Raw genomic sequence first — 20205 nt, 5'->3', positions numbered from 1 at the left:
AAATTATATATTTATATTAATATATAATTAATAATATATAATTAATATATAAATAATAATATAATTAATTATATATAATTAATAATAATATAATTAATAATATATAATAAATTATATATTTATATTAATATATATTTATGTTAATATATAAATATTAACTCACACAATTGCAAAGTCCCACAAGGCCCCACAATAGGCTATCTGCAGGCTAAGGAGCAAGGAGAGCCAGTCTGACTTCCAAAATGGAAGAACTTGGAGTCCAATGTTTTAGGACAGGAAGCATCCAGCATGGGAGAAAGATATAGGCTGGAAGACTATGCCAGTCTTTCTTCACATTTTTCTACCTGCTTATATTCTAGCCTTACTGGCAGCTGATTAGATGGTGCCCACCCAGATTAAGGGTGGGTCTGCCTTTCCCAGTCCACTGACTCAAATGCTAATCACTTTTGGCCACACTCTCACAGAAACACCGAGGATCAATACTTTGTATCCTTCAATTCAATCAATACTTTGTATCCTTCAATTTAATCAAATTGACACTCAGTATTAACCATCAATGTATCTGATACTTCTGTCTCCTACTTTTTTATAGAATAGAATAAGAATTGAAGATTTCCATACCAACTCCTGAGCAGAACTACACATGGCTTTTGTACCTGCTGGTCACTCTCTTTTTCCATAATAGGCTCTTCCTCATTCTTCTGGCCTCACCTCTAAGATGCATCCTTCTCTGACCACCACTGAACTCCCAGCCCCCTGTGACCACCTTCTTCTAGCTGCCCACATCCCTCCCTATTACTGTGATAAATGTGCCTTTTCCTCTGCTTAGTGTTGCCTCCTCACTGAGACTTGACAGCTATACTCTTTCACGGCCCCTAGGAATTTCTGCTTTTCTATGGGGATTTTCGCTCTTCTCACTAGCCGTGACTGAAAAATTAGTGAGGTTATCATGGATTATGACCCATCAGCCCATTCCTTGAAACAGTCCTTACCTACAAATTTCTCTCAGGATGTCTTTCTAGGGAGAGCTTGATCCACCCTCCTCTCCAGCCAGCAGCTCCAGAATTCCTACAGCCTTGGAAGAGAGCATATAACTCAGACAGCTTCAGAATCCCCAGTCAGAATCAGCTAATTATTGACGTAGGGTAACTTTGGTGGCTTACAAAGGGTAACATCCTCCTAGCCAAGTTTATAAACTTTACAACATTAGAGCATTTGAGGCCAACTTGATTTGCACTTTCAGTCCAAGGGGCCTGAGGCAGGTTTATGCCCAGGAATGACAGAAAATTATTGCTTCAGCCAAACAGAGAGAAATGGAGCTCACATAGGCTTGATGAACGCTCTTTTAATTCTTTGCTTTGCTTGGTCCCATCATATCACTTTTGACTGGTTTTCCATCTCTTTTGCTTATTCCCCCTCATCTTTATCCATGTTCACTCTGTACATTATCTCAACAACTGTCATAGCTTGGATACCATGTGGCTTGCCAATGGCCCCCACATGTGTGTCTCCAGCCTGGATTTCTCTCCTGTGTCCTCATCTACTTGACTTCACCTGGATGTTTAACAGGGATCTCAAACATACTTTGTTCCAGCATACTTTGTTGATCTTATCCTTCCCTGTCCTCCCCCATTCCAGGTGTGGTTTTATCCATCTCAGCAAATGACACTCCTATTCTTCAAGTTCTTCCAACATCAAATCTTGAAGACTTCCCTCACTCTTTTCTTTCATACATGGATGTGAAAAAGCCATCAGATCCACCTTCAGGCTATGTTCAGAGTCTGATGCATTCTCTTCCCTGTTCCAACCCAACACTGTGCTAAGTCCAAAACTCAACAGGGAAAATCAACTCTTTATGTCCCTTTATATTTGTTTTTTTTTGAAACAGCGTCTCTCTGTTGCTCAGGCTGGAGTGCAGTAGTGTGATCACAGCATTTTGCAGCCTCCAACTATCAGGCTCAAGCAACCATCCCACCTCAGCTTCCTGAGCATCTGGGATTACAGGCACATGCCATTATGCCCAGCTAATTTTTTAATGTTTTGTAGAGACTGGGTCTCACTATTGTTGTTCAGGCTGGTCTCAAACTCCTGAACTTAAGTGATCCTCTCATCTTGGCCTCCCAAAGATTACAGGTATGAGACACCATGCCTGGCTAACATTGCCTTAAAGCTGGTCTCAGCCCATGCTTCAGCTCTCTCAGGCTAGAGTGGCAAATTGGTGATTCTACAGTTCTGTGTCTTGAAGGTGGCCCCACTTCCATGGCTTCATGAGGCAGGATCTAGCCCCATATTTTGTGCCTGTGCATCCAGACTTTCCAATACATCCTCTGAAAGTTAGGGAAGCCACAAAGCATCTATGGCTCCTACATTCTGGGTGCCTGCAGAATGAAAACCATGTCGACACTGCCAAAGTTTATGGCTTGCATTCTCTAGAGCAGTTGCTTGAGCAGTGCTTGGGGGTAATTTGAGCCACGGTTAGTCTGGAGCAGCCTGGATTCAGGGAGCAGCATCCTGAGGTGGTGCAAGGAAGCAGTAGAATAAAACCATTCTGTCTTTTTTGGTCTCTGGGCCTGTGATGGGAGGAGCAACATCAAAGGTTTCTAACATACCTTTGGAACTTTCTTTCTATTATCTTATTAGCACCAGGCCACCTTTTAGTCATGCTTTAGCATATTTTGTTCTGACACATCCTTGGACTCCTCTCCTGAAGATTCTCTTTACTTCTCTACCACTATGTCGAAGAATTTTCCAAATTTTAATGATCTTCTTCGTCTTTAATTATAAATGCAGACTTTAGGTCAGTCCTTTGCTGTCAAGATTTAGCATAAGCTGTTAAAAGCAACCATGAACACTTCTTCAACACTTTGCTGCTTAGATATCTCTTCCACCATACATCATAAGTCATCACTCTTAGTTCAGCTTTCCACAAAGCCTTAGGGCATGAGCACAATGCACCTGTGCTCTTTGCTACAGAGTTGCATGGATGAACTTTGCTCCAGTTCCCATTTCTATGACTTTCCATCATGGCCTGTACTGTCTATATTTCTCTCAGCATTGTAAAAAAAATAAAATTTAGGGCCGGGGCAGTGGCTCATGCCTATAATCCCAGCACTTTGGGAGGTTGAGGCAGGCAGATAACCTGAGGTTGGGAGTTTGAGACTAGCCTGACCAACATGGAGAAACTTCATCTTTACTAAAAATACAAAAAATTAGCCAGGCATGATGGTGCATGCCTGTAAGTCCAGCTACCTGGGAGGCTGAGGCAGGAGAATCACTTGAACCCGGGAGGTGGAGGTTGCGGTGAGCCGAGATTGCACCATTGCACTCCAGCCTGTGCAACAAGAAGGAAACCCCATCTCAATTAAATAACCAAACAAATAAATACATAATACATATATACATAACTAAATAAATAAACTAGAATAAAATTTAGGACCTTCCAGATTTATCATACAAAAGGGAAAATTTAGGCCTTGCAAGTTGACTTATGTAACACAAGTTCCCCCGACTCTGGTGCATGACTCTTGCTTTCTGACCTTTGTCTTGAGATGTTTTACATTAACTAGACTTGTCTTTAATTAAACCTGAGCTAAACAGTGTGAAGATAGAGACCTTTGTGCCTTTGTGACTGTCTCCTTTTAACAGGATATTAAACTCTCCTCTTAGAGTGTAATCAAAAGTAGCCAATCAAAACTTTTTTTTTCTTTTCTCAGAGACAGAGTTTTGCTTTGTCGCCCAGGCTGGAGGGCAGTGGCATGATCTCAGCTCACTGCAACCTCTGCCTGTCAGGTTCAAGCAATTTTCCTGCCTCAGCCTCCCAAGTAGCTGGGACTACAGGTGTACGCTGCCATGCCCAGCTAATGTTTTGTATTTTTTTAGTCAAAACAGTGTTTCACCATGTTGCCCAGGCTGGTCTCGAACTCCTGAGCTCAGGCAATCTGCCTGCCTCAGCTTACCAAAGTGCTAGGATTACAGGCGTGAGCCATTATGCCTGGCCACCAATCAAATCAAAGTGTTGTAATTTTGTTCAGCAACTTCATTTTGCCAGTACAAGCAATCCTCATTTTCCCCTCCACCAAGAGCACTGCTCAACATTCATAGGAATAGCTGTGCTCCTTGGATGACTGCACTCATACTCTGTGCTTGAATGAGTTCTTTTAACTAGATATTGAGTCTTCTGATTATTTTAGGTTGACAGCATTTTGGATCACAATCATTTAGCCAATCTCTAAGACATTCCAAACTTTCCCTCAACTCTTTGTCTTCTTCTGAGCCCTCCAAATTCTTCCAACCCCTTTTCATTGTTCAGTTCCAAAGCTGCTTCCACATTTTCAGATATCTTTACAGAACACCCTACTCCCTGGCACCAGTTTTCTGTTTTAGTCCATTTTTTGTTGCTATAAAGAAATATCTGAGGCCAGGCACGGTGGCTCACGCCTGTAATATCAGCACTCTAGGAGGCCGAGGCGGGTGGATCATGAGGTCGAGAGATCAAGACCATCCTGGCCAACATGGTGAAACCCTGTCTCTACTAAAAATACAAAAATTAGTCAGGCGTGGTGGCGCACCCCTGTAGTCCCAGCTACTCGGGAGGCTGAGGCAGGAGAATTGCCTGAATCCAGGAAGTGGAGGTTGCAGTGAGCCAAGATTGCGCCACTGCACTCCAGCCCAGTGCCTGGCGATGGAGCGAGACTCTATCTCAAAAAAAAAAAAAAAGAAAGAAAGAAAGAAAGAAAGAAAGAAAGAAATATCTGAGGCTGGGTAATTTATTTCCAAAATGTTTATGAGGCCCATGATTCTGATGGCTAGAAATTTCAAGATTGATCATCTGCATCTGGCAAGGGCCTCAGGATGCTTCTATTTATGGTAAGAGGTGAAAGAGAGCTGGTGTGTGCATGGATGACATGGTGAGAGACGAAGCAAGAGAGACAGTGGGGAATTGTCAGGCTCTTTGCAACAACCAGCTCTTGTGGGAAATAATAGGATTGGACTCACTCACTCCCATGGGAAGTCATTCATGTATTCATGAGGGATCCTTCCTCATGATTCAAACACCTGTTAGGCTCCACCTCAAATTTCAACATGAGGTTTGTTGGGAGCAAACATCCAAACTGGAGCACCCCAGAACACTTTTCTTCTCAGAAATGTCTGTCCTTATCAGTTAGTCAACAAATATTGACTGAGTGCTACTCTCAGGTAGACACAGAGGTGACCATGCCAGATTCATTCCTGTTCGGAAATGAGACAGAGAATAACATGTAAAATGATTACGTTCATTTTAAATACTGTGAAGGGTAAGTCAGAGGTCAGATCATGTCACACCTCTGCTCAGAACCCACCAGTGAATCTCAGTGTCCTGCAAAACTAACATCAGAGTTTTTACTTCATTATTCAAGGTCCTGTATGATCTTCACACACTCTTTTCATCTCTGGTTTGATGTCCTGTTCCTTTGCCTCTTATTCACTGCACATCAGTTACGCTGGCTTTCTTCCTGTTCCTTGAAGGCGCACCTCTGTCTTAGAGTATCTGCACTTGCTGTTTCCTCTTCTGAGACTGATTTTTCACAGATATCTGCATGTATAACTCCCCTTCCTGCTTTATTTCTTTGCCAAATATTTTTGTCAGATTCTAAATGAAGCTTACCTTGACTGCCTTCTTAAAATGGCAACCCACCTCCAAGTTGGTTTTTCCTCCTCCTCCTCCTCATTACTAGGCACTATTTTCCCTAATACTCACTTCCTGCTAAGCTATCTACTTACTATTTTTGCCTCTCTCTCCTTCCATTAGAATCTAAGCTTCATGAAGACAGATTTTTTTTTCTTTTGCCCATTTTGTTCAATGAGTTAGCTCAAGGACTTTTAACAGTAGCTAGCACACAGTAAGTACTCAGTAAATAGCTGAGTGAATAAATAAGGGCTGTAAAGAAAAGAAAACATGTTGTTATAACAATGTGTGTGCCTGTGTGAAGTGTGTAGCTGTGTATTGAGATAGCCTAAGTGCGTGTATGTATGTTTTTATGTGTGCACATGTGACTGTGTGGGATGTATGTATAGCTGTTATGTGTGTGTGTGGTTCTGTGTGTGAAGATGTGTGTGAGATTGTGCACGTGTTTGTGCACGTGTGTCTATGAGTGTGTCAGTACATGGGCGTGTGTGAGACTGTGTATGTGCATTTGTGTGCAAGTGTGTGTAGTGCTATGTGAGCAGGTGTACAGGTGTTTAAGTATACTTGCATGCATGTGTGTTGGTAGATGTGGATGTGTGTGAATATATGTGTGCAAATGTGTATGTGATTATGTTTGTGACTGTCGTGTGTATGTAGCTCTGTAGTTTAGTGTACGTCTATGTATCTGTGAGTTTGGCACTGTAAGTGTTAAGTGTGTGTATTCATGTGTGTGAGTGTGGGGGGGCTAGAAGTGTGACTAGATATTAGTGTGTGCTTGCATGTGTGTCTATGCGTGGCAGTGAAATTGCAGATGTATGTGTGTCTGTATTTGTATTTGTGTGTGTGTACATGTGTCTGTGTGCAAGTCCTAAATAGCACTCACACTATTTACAATGGTCTGAAAACACCTCCCTGAATGGTCCCTTGGACCTGGCCACTGGGGACACTGCCAAGTCATGATGCTGGACTTTACTGAGTTTCTTTTCCTTTCTTTCTGTTTTTCAAATTTTGTCCTTTAGACACTTTTCAGGATAGCATATTCCAGTGGGAAATCTGTGAGGTGGAAAATCAAAATTTTCCTGATGACTTTTTTAAAAGGATAACAGCTAGCTTATATCTTCAGTGTTGAATAGATGTGCTCACATGTAATCTTAACAGGAACTATGCAGGAGAGGTATCCAGAGCCCCATTTTATAGATAAGTAAATTGAGGCCAGAGAGGACAAGCAACTTAGCTAAGCTCCCACAGCTGGTAAGTGCTACAGGAGGACTCAGATCTGACTTCAAAGTCCAGTGTACTTCTTTTTTGTTTTTGTTTTTATTGCATTTTAGGTTTTGGGGTACATGTGAAGAACATGCAAGATTGTTGCATAGGTACACATGTGGCAGGGAACACCATGTTTCTGCAAAGAGCCATTTTAAAAGAAAAGAATCTGAAATGGTCACTGTTGGAGGCTGTGCACAATCAACTGGGTGCCTCTGTGTCCCTAGAATCTGACCCACAATGGGGACTCAGTGTTTGGGGAAAATAGAAAAAGTGCTGGAGTTGCTGGAGAAACTCTGGGAGCAGAACTCCATGGTGGGGGCTCAAAATTTCCCCGGGCAGGAGGTTTTGAGTCAGGAATCAGAACCATCCTGGGAAAAACAAGATTTTCTTTATCACGTTCCACCTCTGATTGTCTCAGGAAGTCTTTGGTGGCCTGGCTGGATGGATCCAAGGTTTTAAAGGCAGCCTAGGGCAAGAGACAATCCCTGAGAATTGCCATCAGAAGACTTATTTAAAATCCTTGCTGTACCACTTACCAAATGAACACACACACTGACCTGCTGTGTCTCAGCTTCTTCCTGTACAAAATGGGGATAAAAATAGCATCTATCTGGTAGGGTTACAGTAAAGCCTGGGTAAGACAATCCTGGAGGCTTTTCACTTGTCCTGATGCCAGAGGAGTGTGACGCTGCACCTTTAAGACTCTTAGAGGTGGAGAACAAGGCAAAATGCTAGATTTCTGCAAAGCCTTATGTTTGATCTAAAAAACCTGTTCCAAAGTATCCATGTGCTTCAGGAGATAACCATGCCTCTGCTTCTCACTTTTAGAGTTGGGGGCTGCATCTGACAAGTGGCTGTGGTTTCAGCTCTCTGGAGTTCCACTTTTTTTCTCTTCCACGAAGTTTGTTCACTGCAGTTTGAAGAGCCGAGGCACATGAGAAATACCAGGTACATAATTAGTGCTTTGGAAAGAAACTGCTATCTCTATGATTAATGGCAGCTTTTGTGAGGCAACTCATCCAGAAACCACATGCATGAAGGTGGGAAACTCACCAGTCGTCTGGGGTGGGAGATCTTAATGTCCCCTACTGAAAATGGGATTGCGAACTGAGTAATAGCAAGTAGGAATAACATTTATTGGTTGGGCGCAGTGGCTCATGCCTGTAATCCCAGGACTTTGGGAGGCTGAGGAGGGTGGATCACAAGATCAGGAATTCAAGACCAGCCTGGCCAGCGTGGTGAAACCCCATCTCCACTTTAAAAATACAAAAATTAGCTGGGCGTGGTGGTGGGTGCCTATAATCCCAGCTACTCATGAGGCTGAGCAGGAGAATCACTTGAACCCAGGAGGCAGAGGTTGCGAGGAGCAAAGATCGTGCCATTGCACTCCAGTCTGGGCAACAAGGGTGAAACTCCATCTCAAAATATCTATCTATCTATCTATCTATATATCTATATATATATATATAGAGAGAGAGAGAGAGAGACAGCATTTAGTGTGCCACAAATTATGCAGGTGTTTCATTTAACCACCTCTAGCAGTTATCTATTATCATCCCCATTTCAGCATGTGGAAACTGAGGCTCAGACAGTTTAAGTCAGCCGCCCAAGGAGGCAACTGGCACCACAAGACTTGAACCCAGGCCTGTTTCACATCATGCCTAACTCTTAACCACTCTGCTGATGCCCCAACACCTGCATCCTCAGTGTCTGAATTGAAAAATATGGGAAACTGAGAAACAAATGCATGTTTTGATGTTGACGGGCCTGGCATTCAAATCCCATCTCTGCAGCAGCTCTGAAAACAGCTGGGCAAGTTTGGGCAACTGAATCCACCTTTCTGAGCCTCAGATTTCTCTTCTGTAAAATGGGGATTACCAGGTGATTTTTTCTGTCTCAGGGCCTTTGAACCTGCCTTTCTGTCTCTGGGACAGTATCCTCCCTGACCTCCACATCTGCACAGCTTGCTCCCTCACCTTTCAGTTTGCTCAAACATCATCTTCACAAATCCTTTCCTGGCTACACTATTTAAAATCCCGCACCACCCTCCTATTCACCACTTGTACTTTATTTTCCTCCTTAGCACTGACACCATCTGACATACTCTAATTTTTTAAATTAGATTTGTGCAAAAGTATAGAGATGTGGAAAAAGAGGCTTAGAGAGGGAAAGTCACCTGCCTGTCTACAAAGTAAGACTGTTAGATTTCTATTGGGAATTTTTTAGCATTCAAGAAAAGAAACAGATACATTCATCTGAAGAGAAAAAAGAGGTGAACAGTCTTCAGGTGTAATTTGTGCTGGACACCTCCTCAGCTTCCTGTTCTCCTCAATTATTATTGTATTTTTCATTCATTCATTCATTCATTCATCCATCCATTCAATGACTATTTACTGATACCTACTAGGCAGCAGGTCCCGATATGGGCATTAGGATGACAGACAAGACTGTGATCTAGCCCATGATTTAGAAGAGTCCACAATCTACTAGGAAAGACAGGCAAAACAAACATAAAACAATAAGCAATAGCAATGAGCTATGACACCCATGAAAGAGAATGTTAAATGGGGATTCCTCTGTTGTCTCAGAATCTTGGCTGAAGCTCCAAGGGGAGACCAGGATAACAGATAACTGCAGTTTAATGAGAGGGTGCCACATGACATACTCAGAAGTAATCCCAACTTGACTTTGGAGCTTCACCCACCTCCAGCCTGTATATGACAAAAGGCTACTGAAAAAGCCAGCAGGTGGGCTTGATGGAAGGGAATTGTAACCACCCAATGGGCTCACATTGCCTACTGACTAGGCAGAGCCTATTTATCCAGACAGGGGAATTGCCATGCCGAAAGAGTAATTCACACAGAGCCAGCTATGCAGGAGACCAGAGTTTTGTTATTACTCAAATCAATTTCTCCAAGCATTTGGGAATCAGAGATTTTAAGGATAATTTGGTGGGTAAGGGCTCTGAAAGTGGGGAGTGCTGGTTGGTCAGGATGAAGAAGAAATCATAGAGGATCAAAGTGAGTTCATCTTGCTGACATTTGTTGCTGGGTGGGATTGCAAAACCGGCTGAGCCAGGTTATCGGTCTCGTTGGTGTCATCTGCTGCATCGGAATGCAAAATATCGCAAGCACTGATCTAAGGTTTTGCAACAGTAATGTTATTCCCAGGAGCAATTTGGGGAGGTTCAGACTCTTGAAACCAGAGGCTGCTTGGCCTCGAACTGTGTAATTTCTAATCTTGTAGCTAATGTGTTAGTCCTACAAAGGGAGACTGGTCCCCAGGCAAGAAGGGGTTTTGGGGGAAAGCGTTATTATCAATTTTGTTTCAGAGTTTAAACTATAAACTAAATTACTTCCCAAGGCTAGTTTGGCCTATGCCAAGGAATGAACAAAGGCAGCTTAGAGATTAGAAGGAAGATGGGGTCGGTTAGGTCTGATCTCTTTCACTGTCATAATTTCCTCAGTTATGATTTTTGCAAAGGCAGAATTGTTTGTCTTTTAGGAAGGGCTGAGGGGCTGTGTTCCACCACAGCACTGGTGGGCAGGTATTTCAAGAAAATAACTTGTGCTAATAACTAACAGCTCTGGGCACTTATCTGTACACTTTAGAAATACAAACTCTTGGCTGGGCATGGTGGCTCACGCCTGTAATTCCAGCACTCCCAGCACTTTGGGAGGCTGGGATTACCTCCCAAAGTGCTGATCACCTGAGGTCAGGAGTTCCAGACCAGCCTGGCCAACATAGAGAAACCCTGTCTCTCCTAAAAATACAAAATTAACTGGGCGTGGCAACCCACGTCTGTGATTCCAGCTACTTGGAAGGCTGAGGCAGGAGAATCGCTTGAACCCGGGAGGCAGAGGTTATGGTGAGCCGAGATCACGCCATTGCACCCCAGCCTGGGCAACAAGAGCAAAATTCTGCCTCAAAAAAAAGAAAAAAGAAAAAAGAAATATAAACCCATTTGATTCTCAGAACAACCCAATCAGTAGATGTTACATCGCCCCTATTTGATTGACTGGAGCAATGAGGTACAAAGAGGTTGAATATCATGCTCAGTGCTGCACAGATAGAAAGTGCAGGAGCTGATATTCAAGCATCAGTGTGACTCTAGAGTCTATATCTTGCATTGTAAAGGAATACTGGTGTTTCCCCTGTGAAAGGAAAATATCTTGGGCCCCCAAAATCACTTGGCCAAAAGGAAAACTCAAGCTGAAAACTGCTTAGGACAACCTGCCTCTCATTCTATTCAAAGTCATCCCTCTGCTCACAGAGATAAATGCATATTGGGTTACATCAGTTTTCTCCAAAATAGGTTTTGCAAGGTGGTTTTAGTCAAGCAGTTTTCATGTTCATGATTATATGGATATGCATTAAGAAAATAATTCCAGACTTGTCCTTTTTTTTTTTTTTTTGAGACAAAGTTTCCTTCTTGTCAGCCAGTCCGGAGTGCAATGGCACCATCTCAGCCCACTACAACCTCTGCCTACCAGGTTCAGACAATTCTCCTGCCTCAGCCTTCCAAGTAGCTGGGACTACAGGCATGCACCACCATGCCTGGATAATATTATATTTTCAGTAGAGGCAGAATTTTGCCATGTTGACCAGGCAGGTCTTGATCTCCTAACATCAGGTTATCCACCTGCCTCGGCCTCCCAAAGTGCTGGGATTACAGGTGTGAGCCACTGCACTTGGCCTACAGACTTGTCCTTTTAGGAATATTATATTGCACGAGGTGAAGACTTTTTTTTTTTTTTTTTTGAGACGGAGTTTCGCTGTTGTTACCCAGGCTGGAGTGCAATGGCGCGATCTCAGCTCACCGCAATCTCCGCCTCCTGGGTTCAGGCAATTCTCCTGTCTCAACCTCCTGAGTAGCTGGGATTACAGGCACGCGCCAACATGCCCAGCTAATGTTTTGTATTTTTAGTAGAGACAGGGTTTCACCATGTTGACCAGGATGGTCTCGATCTCTTGACCTCGTGATCCACCCGCCTCGGCCTCCCAAAGTGCTGAGATTACAGGCTTGAGCCACCGCGCCCGGCCAAAGACTTTTTTTTTAAAGTGAGTTTAATTATAGTGCAAATAGTATGTGGATAGGGCTACATGCATGAGAGCAGGGCGAAAGTAAAGGTAGAGAATATGAGTTCGATTTCTGCAAAAACTGTAGCACAATGCCTGGCATAGAATATATTTTCCATAAAGTGATGGTGATAGTGCTCTGGACCAAACTGAGGGTCGGGCTGCTATTTCTCATGACCCAACAGCGAGATGCAGATGAACTGGGGAGGAAGAGAGTTTTTATTTCTGCAACTAGTTACAGAGAGAAGGCCTGGAAATTATCACCACACCAACTCAAAATCACAAAGTTTTCCAGAGCTAATATACTTTCTAAGCTACACGGCTATGTGTAAGTGTGTATTCACTTAAATACATAAGTGATTAATTTCTTTTAATCTATAGCTGAGGTCTGAGTCCTGAAGACCTTATTCTGGAGCCTCAGTAAATTTACTTAGTGGGCCCAAGTGCTGGGGTGATTACTCTTATCTTGTCTCCTGCTAAATCATAGAGGTTTGGAGAGTTCCTTCAGATTCCCAAATAAACTTGTTTGTGGAAGCCTGAGGAGTTTCTTCAGACCCCCAATAAAACTTAACCATAAATGGGTCCTGCTAAGAATTCCTTTGTTATTTTGTCATGCTTTAAGGTTCAGGAAAGGCCTAGGAAAAATTCTTTGTGGGCTTTGGTTACATTTCAGCCTTTGTATAAGGGCACTGGCTTTTTTAGCTTTTAATATTTAACTTAGCCACTCAGTCAGTACTGAAGCAATTGTTATGGAGGTCTACGTTAGTGAGACCTGGCCTGTCACAGTAGCAGTGGTTGGTGCTGCTGTTATGATCAGTGATTCTGGGGCTGGGGGTGCTGGAGGAAAAGTGTGGGCTATGTGGATGGTTGTGATTTCCTCTGGTACAGCTGCAGCTGAGAGTGTTGGCTTTTTCCTGCTGAAGCTGAGCTGGGCAGAGGTGACTGCAGGAAGATTGGCTGGGGAGCCAGGTGTATCAGTGGGAGGCTAAGGGAAATGGGAATTGGGTTTCACTGTCTGGGGCTTGTACTGATTGAAATGTGAACCGAGGCCCTGGATGGGGAGCTATGACTATAGCTGGAGAAGAACAGACTGCCCTGGCTCAGGGGGAAGGGTAGAGAGCCTAGAGGCTACTCAGCCATGTAACCAGAGTGACACAATGGTGCAGGTGCCAGTTCCTCCAGGTGTCATTTTCATCTAAGCCCCTGGATTTCAGGAAACAGAGAGATGTAGGAGAGAAAGCTCTGGCTCCTGACATGTTGGAGGCTCTTTAGGCTCATGTGTTCTCCAATCCCCCAGCCCAAGAGCAGGAATGATATTGAGGGCACAGGATCTTGGAAAAATCACCAAATCACCACAGTTCTCTGGATTCCCACCTTTAAAATAAACTGTTTGCCCAGCCTAGGAATGCCATGAGGACAAAGGGCATTAAAACACACACACACACACACACACACACACACACACACACACACAAATCACTTTAAGAAGCTATTTTTGGTAAAGGACTATTGAGCCTTTTTTTTTTTTTTTTTTTTTTTTGAGACAGGGTCTCCCTCTGTCTCCCAGGCTAGAGTGCACTGGTGTGATCACAGCTCACTGTGACCTCTGCCTCTTGGGCTCAATTGACCCTCCCACCTCAACCTCCCAAGTAGCTGGGACTACTACAGGTACTTACCACTATGCCAACCTATTTTTTTTGTAAAAATGGGGTCTCACTGTGTTGCCCAGGCTGGTCTCAACTTCTGGGCTCAAGCAATCTGCCTGCCTACCTTGGCATCCCAAGGTTACAGGCATGAACCCCCGTGCCTGACCTGATCTCTTAAGAGGATCTCTTCTCTGCAATAAACTTTCAGTGGCTCCCTGGCAGTCACAGAAGGAAGACAACACTCCTAAACCAGGGTTGCCCTGAATCAGTGCTGAAGGGTGAAGCCTGTGGCTGCCAGAGCAGGACCACCTGGGTTTGAATTCTAGCTCTGTGAGATACTAGCTGTGTAAACCACAGCAAGTGGCTTCTCCTCTCTGTTCTATGTGTAAAATGGGGATTTTATCAGTACCTACCCACAGGATGGTTGAGCGTGGAAACATCTAGAACTGCACCTGGACATAGCTGGTGCTTTGCAGGAGCTGTTCTTAGAAACCCAAATTGGTCTTTCCCAACTCAAGGCCTTTCCACATGCTGTATCCTCTGTCCAGATAGCTTGTCCCATCTCTTTAGTTAGTGTACCTCCGCTCTTCCTACAATCTCAGCTTACCAGGGACTTTCTTCTTCTTTTTGTTTTTTGAGGTGGAGTTTCACTCTGTCGCCTAGGCTGGAATGCAGTGGCATGATCTCAGCTACTGCAACCTCTGCCTCCTGGGTTCAAGCAATTCTCTTGCCTCAGCCTCCCAAGCAGCTGGGATTATAGGTGCATGCCATCACGCCTGGCTGATTTTTGTGTTTTTAGGAGAGACGAGGTTTTGCCACATTGGCCCGGCTGGTCTCGAACTCCTGACCTCAGGCGATCCACCTGCCTTGGCCTCCCAAAGTGTTGGGATTACAGGTGTAAACTACTGCACCCGGCCAGGACTTTCTTATAGAAGCCTCCCTGATACCCTCAGTCCCCTGAGTCTTGATCAATCCCCTGAGTCTATGTCTTAAATATATTCTTTTCTTCATGGTGTTTAGCACAGTTGTACATTTATTTGCATTAATCTGCAATAAATAATAATAATCTTCCTACTAGACTAAACTCCGCAAGGGTTTGGACTGAAATCTGTTCTTCCAAATTCTTATGATGAAGTCCTAACCCCAAATACCCCAGTTCCTCCCAGTACCTCAGATTGTGACTGTCTTTGGAGACAAGGTTTTTAAAGAGGTAATTAAGTTAAAGTGAAGTTATGAGGGCAGGCCCTAATCCAATCTGACATGATAAGCGTCCTTAGAAAAAGAGGTTTTTAGTCCCCAGACATACAGGCACAGACGAAAGACCACGTGAAGACAAAGGGAGAAGACAGTCATCTACAAACCAAGTAGACATCCTCAGAATGAAACCGATCCTGCAAACCCCTGATCCTAGACCTCCAGCCTCCAGAACAGTGAGGACAGTAATTTCTGTTGTTTAAATGACCCGGTCTGTTGTACTTGGTTATGGCAGCCCCAGAAAATTCGCATAGGTAGGGACTAGGATGGCTCTGGTGTATCACTGTAGTCTCAGAGCCCAGGACTGAGTAGGTGCTCAATGAATTTTCCCTGGAGGGTGATGGAGGTGTTGGGGGCAGGGTCAGCAGTACTGGGATTGCTTCAGTTTCCATCTGCGGCTCTTCCTCCAGGGTTGCTCCCAGAGCCACCCTTTCCTGTTTGCAGGCCTGGGCCGTGGCTTCAGGTCCTTAAGCTCCTCCTGGATAAGACATTGTGATGGTTAATGTTAGGTGTCAATTTAACTGGGTTAAGACTCCCCAGATAGCTGTGAACATTACTTCTGTGTGTTTCTGGGAGGTGTTTCCAGGTGATATTAGAGACTGAGTCAGAGACTAAGAAGATATGCCCTCACCCCCGTGGGCAGCCATCATCTAATCCATTAGCACATGAAGAGGAGAAAAAGGAGAAAAGACAGATTTGCGCCTTCATTTCGGGCTGGAACACCTGCATTTTCTTGTCCTCAGATGGTGAAGCTCCTGGTTCTTGAGCTTTTGCACTCAGACAGGAGTTACACCATTGGCTTTCCTGGTTCTCAGGCCTTTGGACTCAAATGGAATCATATCATGGGCTTTTCTGGGTCTCCAACATGCAGATGGCAGATTGTGGAACTTCTCAGCCTCCAAAATCAAGTGAGCCAATTCCCATCGTAAATCCCCTCTCCTATGTCTGTATATGTCCTATTGCTTCTCTTCCTCTGGATAATGCTAACTAATACAGACATAACACAGCAGACTTTGGGGATAATGTGTGAGTATGTGGGGGAAAAACTAGACATGAAGCAGTATGCGGTTTCTTTAAAATAACTTTTTCATTAAAATAGTTGTATATCCTTAGGACAAAAACTTGGAAAATACAGAAATGAAGTGGGAAAAGGAAGAAAAATTACCATCCATTATTTTCTCTCCCTCCCTCCTCAGTCTCCAGGAAAAGAAAATTACAATTAACTACAGTTTTCTCTTTATTTTTCAGAGTTGGGATTCTCTAGTATGCACATATTTTCATTATGATTTGTAAAAATAATATAGCTTACGCTTTTCCCAAGACATACTAAACTGCTCTTAAGTATTTTAATGGCCACATAAAATGTTATTGAGTTAATCTATTACAATTTTATTAATCATCTTGTTGTTTGGATGTTAATTTTTTTCTTTTCTTTTTTAAAGAATGCTGAATAATTATCTTAGTTTGCCACACATTTTCTGCATTTTGATTTTTTTCTTTTGTGGTGACTCCCAAAGGTAGAATTTTTTAGCTAAAGGATATTGCTAATTTTATGGTCCTGCATACTTTTACCAAATGGTCGCATACTAAGGATGAAGCCTTTACATTCCCACTGGCAGAGAATGATACCACAAGTGCCCCAAGGTTACGGTAACCTGTCCTATGGGGGGAAATCTGGAAGCTCTAGTAAGTGAGACCAGTGGGCAAGTGGGCAGATGCTGAGCCTGCCCCCCCAGACAGAGGGAGAAGTGAAGCCACTGAGCATTTGCTAGGCAGGGCAGCATGTCTGTGGTCGGAGCCAGAGATGTTCTTTTGCCCTTTCCAGCATTGCCTAGTGATCCTGGGGATGCCCGTTTGGAAGCTGCAGGCCTTTAACATCTTCAGGGTTGAAGAGATGATGCTCCCCGTGGGGGCTGACCAGTGATCCATTAGTTCCAGGTGGAGCTTTCAGAGGTCTATGGGGCCTTCCTGTGGCTGCATCTCATTTCCCCCACTCCTGACTTCGCAATTTACTCCTTTGGATCTTTCCAGAAACCGTCTTTGGCAGTTCTGAAACAAAGGCCACCTGGCGACCAAACACAAAACAAACAAAACAAAAAACACTTGGAAATCATCATTTCTCAAAAAGATTTTTGTTTTGAAAAAGCTATTACTGTCTGTCTGTCCTTGGAAAGCATCCTTGATTCACGGTTTCTCCCCAGATGGCCAGGAGCAAAACAGCTGGAGCCTGGAGCACAGGATTGTTTGGACAGAATATAAGCACCACCCCTTATATCTGATTTATGGGTTAGGGATCAGGCTGTTCTTAGAACCAGAACAAAACGTTCTTTGGGTAGAACCCAAGTGAAGAAACGCAGAGAAAAACTGAAGCAGCAGCCAAGGTTACCTCTCCAAATCCCCAGTGCCTGGCACAGTGCCTGGCCCTAAATGGGAGCCCAGGCAGAGTGTGCCCATCTGATTCCCAGCTTACCAGAAACCCAATGTTTACCTTCCTGGGGTATTTGTATGGAGCAGTCACCCTTTTCACATGCTCCTGGAGTTCCCGTGTCAGTGCATCTGGGTCATGAGAGGAGTAGTCTGGAGTTAGGACTACAAATGCCTTTACCACCTGCAGGAAAACAAAATACCCAGAAAAGATCAGGCCTTGTATAACAACTCTTTTCTCTTTAAGTGAGACTTGAATAAATGCCCACATTTACCTTTGGATCATCATTGTTCTACCAGTTTTTTGGGCACAGCCAGTGACACAAACAACAATTGTTCTGTTGCAGGCCTTTCCAGGTGCAACTATTAGGAGCATTAACCTTTGTGGGATGATCTCAAACTCCTACCTATTTCTCTTTTTTCTTTTTCTTTCTTTCTTTTTTTTTTTTTTTTTTTTTGAGACAGATTCTGGTTCTGTTGCCGGGCACCAGGCTGGAGTGCAGTGCCTCGATCTCAGCTCACTGCAACTTCCGCCTCCTGGATGCAAACAATTCTCCTGCCTCAGCCTCCTGAGTAGCTGGGACTACAGGCACGTGCCATCATACCTGGCTAATTTTTGTATTTTTTTTAGTAGAGATAGGGTTTCACCATGTTGGCCAGGATGGTCTCAATCTCTTGACCTTGTGATCCACCCGCCTCGGCCTCCCAAAGTGCTGGGATTACAGGTGTGAGCCACCGCGCCCGGCCCTTATTTCTCAGATTACTCCCCATACTTGGAATGACACCATTTGAAGCCAACATTGCTTCTCTCAAGATGCAAATATTTTGGAGAAAAGAGGTTCATAAACTCCTATGTCCATTTACTTCCAGATTTTCCTAACAAGAAAGGTGGGTAGGCATGAGTTTGAATAGAAGAGATTGAGGAAAATGCAGTCACTTTCAAGGGGAGCTATATTTTTGGAGTTCTACATGGATGAACATTTGCAATCAGCAGACACTGAATGGCACCACATCTGTTCCAGACATCCCAAGGGACATTCTGCACCTTGGGTCTCTCTGCCCACATCTTTCCTGCAGGCTGTCTTATGCCTACAGGACAAAGAGGAAGACTCAGATTGTCCTGTATTTCACCTCCATCCATGTGCCATGAATTTGAAATGCCACCATCAGACTCACATTGCCTTCATGTGTGGCAATGGAAGGAAGTGTCCCAGACTCAAGCACAACAAACAGAACACGATTTCTGTTAGGAATAAAAAGTCACTTGGATGTTTATCCATTCCAGCATTCATATCTGTCAGCAATATTCTAGCTGGGTGCAGTGGCTCACACCTGCAATCCCAGCACTTTGGAGGCTGAGGCGGGTGGATCATGAGGTCAGGAGATCAAGACCATCCTGGCCAACATGGTGAAACCGCATCTCTACTAAAAATACAAAAATTAGTCAGGCATGGTGGTATGCACCTGTAATCCCAGCTACTCAGGAGGCTGGGGCAAGAGAATCACTTGAACCCAGGAGGCAGAGGTTGCCACTGCACTCTAGCCTGGAGACAGAGAAAGACGGTCAAAAAAAAAAAAAAAAAGAAGAAGGAGAAAAAGAAAACAAAAAACAAATAAACCAATATTCTATTAAGGGGTAGGCCACTGTCCTTGCATACTTCCTACAGGCATGAAAGAGCACTACCATTTCATGTTCAAACAGATATACTTCTGGAAGAGCTTCCTCTTACTACTATAACTACTAAACATTTGTTGGGAGCCTTCTACTCAGCAGACTCAGTTCTAAGCACTATACATGGATTAACTTTGAGCACACAGATGTTTGTCACAGTCCCAGTTAACTCATGGCATGCTGAACTAGGCATACGTTTCAGGTGTGATTGATTCAGCACATCGATGGTACTCCACACCTCCCTTATTCTATATTAACTGCCCCAGATTTTAGCGGGGAATCACTTGGCCAGGAGTGGCTGGCTAAAATGCAGATTCTCTGGGCTGCATTCCTAGTCATTATGATTCCGTAAGTCTGACTTTAGGTCTACAAATTTGTATTTTAAACAGGAATCTCCGATGTTACAGTTGCAAGCAGTCCAAGAACCAGACTTTGAGAATCTCTCCTGTAGTCCTGATGCTTCTGAGAATGCAGGTTGATGTTGCACTAACTTTCAAAAGGTAACTGTTGTGCTTTAGGATTATGTTGGATATACAGCCAGTAAAAAGTACCTAGGTCTGCCTGTAAGCTGATCTCTCCCACACTATGTATTCCTCTGGGACCCACAGAAAGATTTCTCCTGTGAAAGCCCAGCTTATTAAATTTGGCCCATCTTTCTGATATATCAAGGTCATTTGGGGCATATATTCTATCCCTCTCAAGTTAGAGCCATTAGCAACCATGTCTGGTGTGCTCACTGTATCCTCATCTGCAAATGGAAAATGACTTTTTATTAGACAGGATGGATGACAGAGTCTGCACCTCCCCCTAAGACCTCCTGCCCTATAGCCAGCCTCTTTTGGACCCAGTCGTGTCCACTTAAAAGCAAAGCATTGGCGTTTTCCCATTGTGTTCCTCTAGAGAGTAACTGTATCTCCAAATTCACGAGGGTAATGTGTGTCTGATGGTGGCATTTCAACTCTGTGGCACATGGATGGAGGTGAAATACAGGACAATCTGAGCCTTCTTGCTATTCTGATGGGTGCTGATGGGTACAGAAGCAGAAGGCCGTGTTCTTGACTGCACTGGTTACCTCTCCCCTGATGGGATCTGGGCTGCTGACTACAGCTGACTCCAGGACAGCAGGATGCTCTGCCAGGGCACTTTCCACTTCAACAGGCCCAATCCGGTAGCTGGAAGGGAAAAACAAACTCTTCAAG

General features: G+C 43.9%; 2 protein-coding genes and 1 long non-coding RNA gene across 5 annotated transcripts in view; 1 reads left to right on the top strand and 2 right to left on the bottom strand.

The window, feature by feature from the left end:
* LOC116526517 (acyl-coenzyme A synthetase ACSM2B, mitochondrial) overlaps positions 1-1785 on the bottom strand; it is a 33926-nt gene extending 32141 nt beyond the window's left edge. For 2 of the 3 annotated variants that reach the window (XM_032242854.1, XM_032242855.1), the window contains exon 1: positions 993-1784. The gene's annotated coding sequence lies outside the window, so the exon portion shown is untranslated. Of the gene's footprint in view, positions 1-992 lie in introns of all 3 variants that reach the window. The other variant, XM_032242856.1, reaches the window with a different exon arrangement.
* Positions 1786-5215: 3430 nt separating this feature from the next.
* Positions 5216-20081, top strand: LOC116526521. The gene is made up of 3 exons (XR_004258187.1): positions 5216-5396; positions 7760-7879; positions 19396-20081. It is a non-coding gene; the product is annotated as an uncharacterized LOC116526521 (long non-coding RNA).
* The window catches only part of LOC116526519 (acyl-coenzyme A synthetase ACSM5, mitochondrial-like), a 36759-nt gene continuing 32993 nt past the window's right edge, over positions 16440-20205 (bottom strand). Inside the window, 4 exon segments of the mRNA XM_032242857.1 lie at positions 16440-16957; positions 16960-16975; positions 17399-17518; positions 20079-20178. Coding sequence (XP_032098748.1) covers positions 16920-16957; positions 16960-16975; positions 17399-17518; positions 20079-20178 — 274 coding nt within the window. The 3' untranslated portion in view covers positions 16440-16919.

The sequence above is a fragment of the Sapajus apella genome, unplaced genomic scaffold (assembly GCF_009761245.1).
Source record: "Sapajus apella isolate SASKATOON/1434 unplaced genomic scaffold, GSC_monkey_1.0 scaffold51, whole genome shotgun sequence".
Lineage (NCBI taxonomy): Eukaryota > Metazoa > Chordata > Mammalia > Primates > Cebidae > Sapajus > Sapajus apella.
This window is presented reverse-complemented; position numbering and strand designations above follow the sequence as displayed.